The sequence below is a fragment of the Martes martes genome (assembly GCF_963455335.1).
Source record: "Martes martes genome assembly, chromosome: 9".
Taxonomy (NCBI): Eukaryota; Metazoa; Chordata; class Mammalia; order Carnivora; family Mustelidae; genus Martes; species Martes martes.
The window spans coordinates 89,062,701-89,073,062 of record NC_137896.1 but is presented as its reverse complement, the minus strand read 5'-3'; the positions used below and the strand labels follow the sequence as shown (position 1 = coordinate 89,073,062).

Sequence of the window (10,362 nt, the reverse complement as noted above, 5' to 3'; positions counted from 1 at the left end):
GTCCCTTCTCAGTTTCTAGTCTCCAGGGAGTAACCTCTATTCTGACTTATATCATGATGAATTTAGTCTGTTCTTGAACTCTGTATGTATGGAATCCTACAGTGTGCCCTCTGCTCTGGCTTCTTTTATGCAGCATAATGTGGGATGGGTTCACCCATGTCCTTGCATGTACCAGTGCTTCCTTTTCTTATTGCTGGATAAAATTCCACTATGGGCGTATCATAATTTATCCATTCTACTGGTGATGGGCACCTGGGTTATGTCTAGTTGGAATATAGGTTGGAAGTGTTAAAAGTATAATGAATGCCTCCCCGCCCCCCTTAAAGAATTCTCATTCTTTCTCACTGTCGTGCATGTACAGCCCACCACCCCCCCGCAGGTACCGGAACAGACCGGCCCCCTCTAGGAGGCCAAGCCATTGGGATACCCTCCTTTATGGGTGCGTGTTTCCTGGGGCAATTTCCTTATGCGTGGGGGAGACCATCCTCCTACGGCTTACTCCCTCTCTTCTAGCCTCCTCGCCTCTCGCCGTGGGCGCCCTGAGCCTTCCCGACCCCGCGGGGGGGCTCGCCCGCGGCCCCCCATGAGCGCACCCGGCTGACTGGCTGGGCGGCCGCGGTGGAGCCCGGGCGCCACGGGGGCGGCGGGGCCATGGCCTCGCTGGACCTGCCGTACCGCTGTCCCCGCTGCGGGGAGCACAAGCGCTTCCGGAGCCTGTCGTCGCTGCGTGCTCACCTGGAGTACAGCCACACGTACGAGACGCTCTACATCCTCTCCAAGACCAACAGCATCTGCGACGGCGCCGCCGCGGCCGCTGCCGCGGCCGCCGCCGCCTCCGGCTTCCCGCTGACGCCCGAGCCCGCCGCCCTGCTGGCCGTGCCCGGCGCCAGGCGCGAGGTCTTCGAGAGCACGTCCTTCCAGGGCAAGGAGCAGGCGGCCGGGCCGTCGCCCGCCGCGCCGCACCTGCTGCACCACCACCACCACCACGCGCCCCTCGCCCACTTCGCCGGCGACCTAGTGCCCGCCAGCCTGCCGTGCGAGGAGCTGGCCGAGCCGGGCCTCGTGCCCGCCGCCGCTGCGCGCTACGCGCTGCGCGAGATCGAGATCCCGCTGGGGGAGCTGTTCGCGCGTAAGTCCGTGGCCTCCTCGGCTTGCTCGACGCCGCCGCCCGGGCCGGGTCCCGGGCCCGCTTCCGCCTCGCCCGCGTCCCCCTCGCCAGCCGATGTGGCTTACGAGGAGGGCTTGGCGCGCCTCAAGATCCGCGCGCTGGAGAAGCTGGAGGTGGACCGGCGGCTGGAGCGGCTGAGTGAGGAGGTGGAGCAGAAGATCGCCGGCCAGGTGGGTCGGCTGCAGGCCGAGCTGGAGCGCAAGGCGGCGGAGCTGGAGACGGCGCGGCAGGAGAGCGCGCGGCTGGGGCGCGAGAAGGAGGAGCTGGAGGAGCGGGCGTCCGAGCTCTCGCGCCAGGTGGACGTGAGTGTGGAGCTGCTGGCCTCGCTCAAGCAGGACCTGGTGCACAAGGAACAGGAGCTGAGCCGCAAGCAGCAGTGAGTGGCCCGCGGGGGCCCTGTGGGCGGGTGTGCCCGTGAATGTTCCTGACTGGGTGACCGTGTGTGTCACTGCTGCTGCCACCACCGTGAGTGGTCCCGAGTGTGGCTCTGAGTGTACCTGTGTGGCCGTGGCTTGGTCCTGTGGCATCTGTGGCCACAAGCACATGATGGTGGTGTGTGGGGGGCCAAGAGCGTCATGACGGTGTGTGTTTGGGACTGTGAGGACATGCAAGTACGCCCGTGTGCCTGCCCATGACAACTCGTTCTCTTCCTTCTCCATGTCTCTAGCCAAGGCCAGCCCCTGCACTGTGGCACCAGATACTCTAAACTTTTGCTGACTCAAAGACGTGGCACAGTTCTGCCCTCTCCCTTTGCTATCATCAGATTTTCCTTGTCAGCTATATCATTCCTGAAAGCAGCCAAACAGGAGGTCGTTTCTCCTATCCGCCATAACCCCACTGCCCCCTTGCGCTGCTGCCCCTTTTCTCCCCTTCCAGAACAACTCCTTGAAAGTTTATACTCCTTATCTCCAATTTCCTTCTCCACTTTCTCTCTTGAATCCACTCTGATCAGATAGATGTCCACCGCCACCACCGTCCTCCACATCACCAACTACCTTCAGGTCGCCAAGGCCCATTCCTCACCTCTGCCTGTCAGCAGCATTTGACACAAATGAAACACATGAAATAAATGAAATGAAATGAAACACAACCTGAAACACTTTCTTCACTTGACTTCCAGAACAATCTCCTTTTTTCTGCTCCTTCTTGGTGTTCTTTGCTCACTTCTTATTTCTGTGGTCTTTAAATGTAGGAGGAAATATATGGATGTTATTTATCTACCCCCGTTGTGATACAGATAAGCTCTGTGGGAGCAAGAGCTTTTCTCAAGTCTGTCCACTGCTGTGCCCCTAAATACCTAGAACCGTGCTTGACACCTAGACGATGTTGAATGTGAATACATTTGGGAGTAAATGCTCAAGTGACTCTGAAAGGTGCTGTGTGTACTTCCCAGAGGCTTCTGCATCTGACAATGTTTCTGAAAGTGTGTGTGTGTGTGTGTGTGTGTGTGTGTGTGTTGGACTGTGTGAGCGGGACTGTGCCTGTCTCAGACTGCATGTATGCCTGCAAGTGAACAAGACATGAGCACACATACGGAGCCGTGTGTGGCCCTGTGCCCGTGAGTGTTTCCGGAAGGAGTAGGCAGCCCTAGGTGTGACTGTGAATGTCAGAGTGTTTCCGTGGGGATGAGGAATGTGTGGCAGGAGCGTTGGGGCTGGGTCAGTGGGGTGTGAGTGTGGGACTCGGGTCTATGGGTTGCATTTCTGGGTGCGCGATAGCGCGGGGCCTGTGCTGCGTGCACCCATGTGAGTGTGTCTCTCCCTCCCGCTCGGGCTCTCATCTGGAGGGTGGGTGGGTGGGCGGGCAGGGACCGAGGCACCTCGGTGAGAGACTGCTCCGGCCCAGGGAGGTGGTGCAGATCGACCAGTTCCTGAAGGAGACGGCGGCGCGGGAGGCCAGCGCCAAGCTGCGGCTGCAGCAGTTCATCGAGGAGCTTCTGGAGCGCGCCGACCGCGCCGAGCGGCAGCTGCAGGTCATCAGCAGCAGCTGTGGAAGCACACCCAGTGCCAGCCTGGGTCGTGGAGGGGGAGGAGGGGGCGCTGGGCCTGGTCCCCGGGGCCCTGGCAGAATGGTGAGTGTCCACCTGCCGTCCCTGCTCCACTCGCACCCCTGCCCCCTCCAGTGCCACCGTGTGCACCCCCTGGCCTGGTGTTCCCCGTTATGGTCCGTGCTTCCCTTCTTTGGCTCTTCCCTGCAAGCCGACTCCGGGCCTGAAGGAGGGGTCCGGGAACAGGGCTGCCCCTCTGACTGGGCGGAAGTGCCAGCCCCTGAGGCTGTGATCCAACCGCCCCGGTTCTCAGGGGCCCATCTCTGCCCAAATGAGAGCCCAAGAGCCACAAGCCGGGGTCTGGGGTGTGGGTGGGTGTGGGGAGGGGGGTGGTGAGCCTGCCTTTCTGGGCTGTCTGTCTATCTATTTGTCCATCTTTCCCAACTTTTTTCCTTCTCTCTCCTCTCCCTCCTCTCTTCTCTCCATCTTGTGCCCTATTTCTTCTGCTCCTTTTCATCCTCTTGCCTCCTCTGCCCCTGCCCCTCCGCCTTTCCCTCCCGCTCGGGGGCCCACAGAGAGAACACCACGCGGGCCCGGCCATGCCTAGCACATACGCCGTGTCGAGGCATGGCTCCTCTCCCAGCACAGGGTAAGCCTCGGGCCTGGCCCGTCCCACACAACCCACCCTCACCCCAGAAAGATCCACTGGCCCCCTAGTTGGCTGGCCCATTTGGGGCCTTGGCTCCTTCTCCTTTCCCCACATTCCTTGGGTCACCTCTGTCTGCCTCTCCACACTCTTGGAAGGGGGCTCTTGGAAAGTAGGGCAGGGGGTTTGCCCTCGGTAGGGGTGGCATGGGGAGTTGGGGCCGACCTGGTGCCCCTCACTCCTCACCGTCTGGTCCACCCCACCCCAGGGCCTCCAGCCGTGTCCCCGCTGCGTCCCAGAGCTCAGGCTGCTATGACAGTGACAGTCTGGAGCTACCCCGGCCAGAAGAGGGGGCCCCCGAGGACAGTGGCCCTGGGGGCTTGGGCACACGGGCCCAGCCTGCCAACGGTGGCTCGGAGCGTACCCAGGCCCCTCGCAGCTCAGGCCTTCGGCGTCAGGCCATCCAGAACTGGCAGCGCAGACCCCGCCGACACAGCACGGAGGGGGAGGAGGGTGATGTCTCAGACGTGGGCTCAAGAACCACTGAGTCAGAGGCTGAGGGCCCCTCAGAGGTCCCCCGCCCTGGGCCTGCTCTGGCTGGGCCACTGAGCAGCTGCCGGCTCTCAGGTGAGTCCTGGAAGGGTAGGCCAGAGAGGCCAAGCTTTCCTGGGTGCTGGGCCCTCTCAGGGGACATGGGGCTGGGGCAGTAGATCCTGGGCTCCTGCACATGTTTTCCCGTTGTCCCAGACTTCCCACAGTGAGGATGACAAACTCTCCTACAAGTGTCCTGGGAGCCTGAGCAAGGAACTCCTGAGACAGAGCAGTGCTGCCGCACAGGGGTGTTCATGTTGGGGACTGCACAAGGATGCCATGTCTCAGGGGGTCCATTCACATGATGGGCTCTTTGACATTTACAGGACAGTAGCTGAGTGTTCACTGCAATCTGAAGTCCCTGGAACAGCAGGGAGAGCACCCCCCTCTATATATGCACAAGGCCATGTGTCAGGGTCAGGGTCAGGAGATCAGAGGGCTCAGGTCAGATGCAGGGCTGCTCTCGAGTGACTGTTCTGGGCAGGCTCGCCCTGGCCTTCTGTTCACAGAGGCCGGGTTTCTATCTATCTGCACCCTCACCCTCTAAACCCTTGCCTTTCCTAGACTTGACTCAGCTGCTTCATCTAGGGGATGAATTTGGACAATATGCTGATGTATGATCTTTAAAAAACAGTTTACTTGAGGAAGGGTCACTTTTTTCTAATGTGTATGATTAGAGATGGGGTGTGCAGAGGAGGGGGAAACAGAGGCCCCATGTCCTTCCCAAGTCACTGGTCCCCCAGCAGGGGTCTCCCATGCCTGTTCCTTCTGTAGCTCCCACCTCACCCCACCTCCCCACTACAACACCCTCATTGGCCTTTGACCCTCCACACTGACCTTTGACCCTCTGGTATGTGCAGCCCGCCCTGAGGGAGGCAGTGGGCGGGGTCGGCGGGCTGAGAGGGGCAGCCCCTCCCGCTCCAACGAGGTCATCAGCCCAGAGATCCTCAAGATGCGAGCCGCCCTGTTCTGCATCTTCACCTACCTGGACACGCGCACGCTGCTGCACGCCGCTGAGGTCTGCCGGGACTGGCGCTTCGTGGCTCGCCACCCCGCGGTCTGGACCCGGGTGCTGCTCGAGAATGCCCGCGTCTGTTCCAAGGTGCCTGTCTTTGCCCGCCGGCCCTGCTGCGAACCCACCTTTCTTCCAGCAGAACTGGGGCCCTCGAGGTCTGGCCCTTGCATCCCTTTCAATACCCCAGCTTTAGCCTGGCTCCCCCAGATGCCCTCCTGGGGCCTCCTGTCTTGGGGCTAGTCTCCCTCCAGCCCAACCAAGCTCAGGCCCCTCCATCGCCAGGCAACCCCTCTCTCCCCGCAGTTCCTGGCCATGCTGGCTCAGTGGTGCACCCAGGCCCACTCCCTGACGCTGCAGAACTTGAAACCCCGGCAGCGGGGCAAGAAGGAGAGCAAGGAAGAATATGCGCGGAGCACCCGGTGAGGCCAGGGAGGGTGGGTGTAGGGGGGGTATTGCGGCATACCTGGAGTTCCACAGGGGAGGCTTCCTGGGGCAGGGAGTGGCCCCAAGCGGTGCCCTGAGCTCTTGGCCATCAACAGGGGCTGCCTGGAAGCGGGGCTGGAGTCCCTGTTGAAGGCGGCTGGGGGGAATCTGCTGATCCTGCGCATCTCACACTGTCCCAACATTCTCACCGACCGCTCCCTCTGGCTGGCCAGCTGCTACTGCCGCGCCCTGCAGGCTGTCACTTACAGGTAGTCCGCACCCTCTCCACTGGGGGCCAAAGGGGTCCCTGCGGTCTGTATACCCTTCCCCCAGGGCTCTAAGGCAAGGGGACCCAAGAGTTCTCTGGTCCCTCTCTGGAAGGGAGCAGCTGCCACCAGAGTGGGCGATCCCAGCTCTGTCTTTTCAACAGGAGCGCCACAGACCCCGTGGGCCATGAGGTCATTTGGGCCCTGGGCGCAGGTTGCAGAGAGATTGTCTCCCTCCAGGTGGCGCCACTTCACCCTTGGTGAGCCCCAGCAGGGGTTTGGAGGGGCTGGGGTTGAGCCTGGGCTAAGGACTGAGCCTATCTGGGCCATTCCAGAAGTTGGTTGAGGGGACAGATTGACGGTCATCAGTCTGAGTGTTTAGCTGTTAGGAGCGGGGCTTCAAAATCAGACCTTGGGTGATGTCCCGGCTCACTGGCTGTGTGACGTAGGGCAATCCAGGCATGCCTCAGTTTCTCAAGTGCAAAGTGAAGGTGACATTAGAGATCTTTTAGCCTTAGTGGGACTGTAGCTGGCTCAGATGAGCTGTGTCTCTACAGTCTGTATGTTGGTGTTAGTCAGCGCTAGCTAGAAATAGCCACGTTTGGTTGGCACACAGAAGGCCTTTGAGGAAGGTCGATGTAGCATCCACAAAGGAGGTGGTCGTTGGAGAATCCAGATCATTCACCACTCGACTTGGCGTTCCTCAAACCAGGTTTCTTTCTCCCTGCACTTGGTCCTCCAAGCCCTCTCTCTGCACGACAACTCCTCCTGGGGCATCTCGTGTCCTTCCTAGCCGCCTGGCAGAGTCCATCCCTGCTCCCCGGCCCCCATTCCTGTCAGGGGCCTGGGCTGGACCCCTGCTGGAGTTAGTTTTGCCGTCATCTTTCTCTCTCTGAGTCTCCACTGTACTCGCAGCTCTCAGGGCCAGGCTGTGAATGTTCGTTTCCATATCCCTGGTACCAAGTGTGTAGCAGACACTAGGGAGCCCGCCGTCCGGGCCAGTGCTGAGGAAGGAGGTGTTTAGGGAAACGGCGGGTTCGCTGTGTGTGGCGGGCCGGGCAGAGCAGTGAGTGTGGTGAGGAAGGTGGGGTCAAGGTTAGGAAGGTTTTGAGTAAGGGGGGTAGGTTTTTGCATTTTACCTAGGAAGTGCTCGGGAAGCCTTTTAGTATTTCTGATCTTAAAGACAGGATCACACCAGGCTGGTTATGTTCTCTGTGCCCCCTCCCTGCCCCGCTCCTTGAGGGCAGGGACCATCTTTGTATTGTCACCGCTGTGTCCCCAGGGCCCAGCTCAGTTGTGCTCCGCTCTAGTAGACACTTGAGGCCCATTTCTTTAATGAATGAGTGAGAGAACATAGGAGCGAGGGGCTCGCTGTCAGCAGTGTGGCTGGGTGAACTGGCACAGAGACTAGATGAACCCACACGAATGTGGGTGGTGGTGCGAATGGTGCATTGAATAGTTTTTCAGGAATCAGATTCTGTAGGTCTCTTCCTGGGTGAGGAAGGGTCAGGGATGATCCCAGGTTTCTAACTTGAGCAGCTGGGTGGTTGGTGGGGCCCCAGCCCGAGCTGCAGGTGGGGGTGGGAGAGGCATGAAAGAGCAGCCTCGGGGTGCTGTGCAACCAGAAGCTTCCTTGACAGCCCTCTCTCTGCCCCATTCTCCAGCCAGCAGCCCACGCGCTTCAGTAACCGCTGCCTGCAGATGATTGGTCGCTGTTGGCCGCACCTTCGGGCCCTGGGGGTTGGGGGTGCTGGCTGTGGGGTACAGGGCCTGGCGTCACTTGGTGAGTCTTGCCTCGGGACTGGGGCGGAGGGTGATGGGAAGCAGGCGTGGGTGCGACACCGACATCCTGGAGGGGCTTGGGGCTGTGGCCCGGGTGGTGGCAGGAGCGTGGAGGCACTGGGCCAGCTGGAGGCGACCTGGGGAGTTCGTCAGCAGGACCTCCCCTCCTCCTCCTCTCCCTAGCAAGAAACTGCATGCGGCTGCAGGTCCTGGAGCTGGACCATGTGTCAGAGATCACCCAGGAGGTGGCCGCTGAGGTCTGCCGGGAAGGCCTGAAGGGACTGGAGATGTTGGTGCTCACGGCCACCCCCGTCACCCCCAAGGCCCTGCTGCATTTCAACAGTGAGCGATGGGAACGCGGGGGGCGGGGGCCTGCTGTCCTTTCTCACCATGCCTGGTCAGCAGGTAGCATACCCAGGTCCCTGTCGCTCCTTGTCAGCAAGCGCCAGCATGGGGGCAGGGGGCAGACCAATGAGGCTGCCAATCCCGGCCTCGCCACCCGTGTCTCTTGAGGCCAGTGTGGCGTGCGAGGCCTGCTAGCATCTGGCCCAAATGGTTCAGTGCCACAGACATTTATTGCCCTGTGCCCAGCCCCCATGGGAGACGTGAGCAGTAGGCTGCCACCTGTTCCACGTGGGCCTCTGGCCAAGGGCAGGGGCAGGACAGACAGGTTAGGAATATAGGTTCTGGAGCTGGAGTGATCTAGGTCTCTATTTTGGTTCTGCTGCTTATCAGCTGTATCATGGGCAAGTTACTCTGCTTCTCTGGGTTCTGTATCTTCGTCTTCTAAGCAGACATTCTGGAATGGGTGGGTGGGTTAGATGAGATCATGTGTGTGAGCCACACCAGGCCCATTCTCAGCGTGAAGACCCCTCTCTCCATGCTACTGCAGACACCACATGCATCCTCTGACCCCACTGTCCTCTGCCACCTACTCCACCTTCACTGAGGACGGGGGCACCCAGCTGGGGCAGCTCACCCTCCTTCAAGGCAGGGGCTTGGACAGAAGCTGCTTTCTGACCCCCGCTCCATGCCCCCACTGGGGCATCCTTCTGGGCACAGCCAGCAAGGAGCTGAGTAACCGCCAGCACCTGGTGTCACCGCCCTCAGGACCCACAGTAACCACCAAGTGGCTCCTTGGTTGCTCAGGCTACTGGGGCAGGCACCCTTTCCTGAGGTCCTGGTCACACCCAAGGACCCAAGTCCTGAGCCCTGAAGATTTCTTGACTATCTCACTATTTCCAAGACCCTGTTCCTCCCTCCCCTTCAGCCTCATGGCCCAGCCCTGGCCTGACCTCCAGGACTAACTGCTCAGCCTCCATAAGCATGACCTCCAGAACCCTCTCAGCCTCCTGACTTTCTTCCTCCTCCTCCTCCACTGACTTTATGGCAACATCTAGTCCCTTAAGCCCTCCATTCCCAACTTGTTTGCTGCCTGCCTCCCCTCCATGCTCCAGAGAAGACCCATCAGCCTCTCCCCAGCCGCTCTGTCCTTGAATTCATTTCCATATGACCAGGCCATGGCACAACTGTCCCCTCTGCCAGGGATGCTCCTAGAGCCTCTGCATGATTGACTGTTGCCCACTTATCCCTCTAGAGTCCACCGCAGCCTCTGCTGTATGACCTTGCCCTCCATGCCCCTCACCAACCCCCTGCCTGGTTGACCCTCTGGGTGCCATGGGCCTGCTTTCCTCTATGTAGTGCCCAGTGCCTGGCACGTGACTGTCTCTCTGTAGGGTTCTGGGTTCATTAAGTACTGATAGGAGAGGCAGCAGTCCCATTGCCCAGGCCAAACATGAGCCACCACCTTACTGCCCACCTTTTCCCAGGCATTTGCCGGAACCTCAAGTCCATTGTGGTCCAGATTGGGATTGCTGATTATTTCAAAGAACCCAGCAGTCCCGAGGCCCAGAAGCTGTTTGAGGACATGGTGACAAAACTTCAGGTGAGGAGTTGGCTCTTAGGCCCCGCAAGACCCTAGCTGACATCCCTAGGCTGGGGTTGCTGACCTAGGCATGTAATGGGAGGGCCCCACTTGCCTGACCCTGAGGGGAACTAACCTAGGGTTTGGTCTACAGGCCCTACGACGGAGGCCCGGCTTCTCTAAGATCCTGCACATCAAGGTGGATGGTGGCTGCTAACCCGGGCGGGGGGCGGCAGGGCCCCTGCCAGCCCCACACCAGGGCACTCTCTTTGGACCTCCAGAGGGACCCTGATTGGACTAGACCTTTGGAGGCCTGGTGTTATCCCTGGCTTCCAGGGAAGGGTTGAGTTTCCTGTTCTTCTCCTGGGACCGTGGAGCAACAGGCCTGACCCTGGGCACTGCCTCTTCAGGGCAGGGGCTTGGACAGAAGCTGCCCTCCGACCCCTGCTCCACCCCCCAACTGGGGCATCCTTCTGGGCACAGCCAGCAAGGAGCTGAGTCACCACCAGCACCTGGTGTCATCACCCTCAGGACCTGCAGTTAACCATGGAGTGGCTCCT

At 60.2% G+C, this 10,362-nt stretch overlaps 1 protein-coding gene across 1 annotated transcript; it reads left to right on the top strand.

Annotated features, from left to right (window-relative positions):
* Positions 1 to 651: 651 nt before the first annotated feature.
* Positions 652 to 10,019, top strand: FBXO41 (F-box protein 41; the record flags this gene model as incomplete). Its single annotated transcript, XM_080813736.1, has 12 exons — positions 652 to 1,544; positions 3,014 to 3,239; positions 3,731 to 3,804; positions 4,070 to 4,428; positions 5,253 to 5,494; positions 5,711 to 5,826; positions 5,947 to 6,099; positions 6,261 to 6,356; positions 7,761 to 7,879; positions 8,062 to 8,220; positions 9,708 to 9,823; positions 9,957 to 10,019. 12 exons carry the CDS (start codon positions 652 to 654, stop codon positions 10,017 to 10,019), a joined length of 2,616 nt encoding a protein of 871 aa, XP_080669862.1.
* Positions 10,020 to 10,362: the final 343 nt, after the last annotated feature.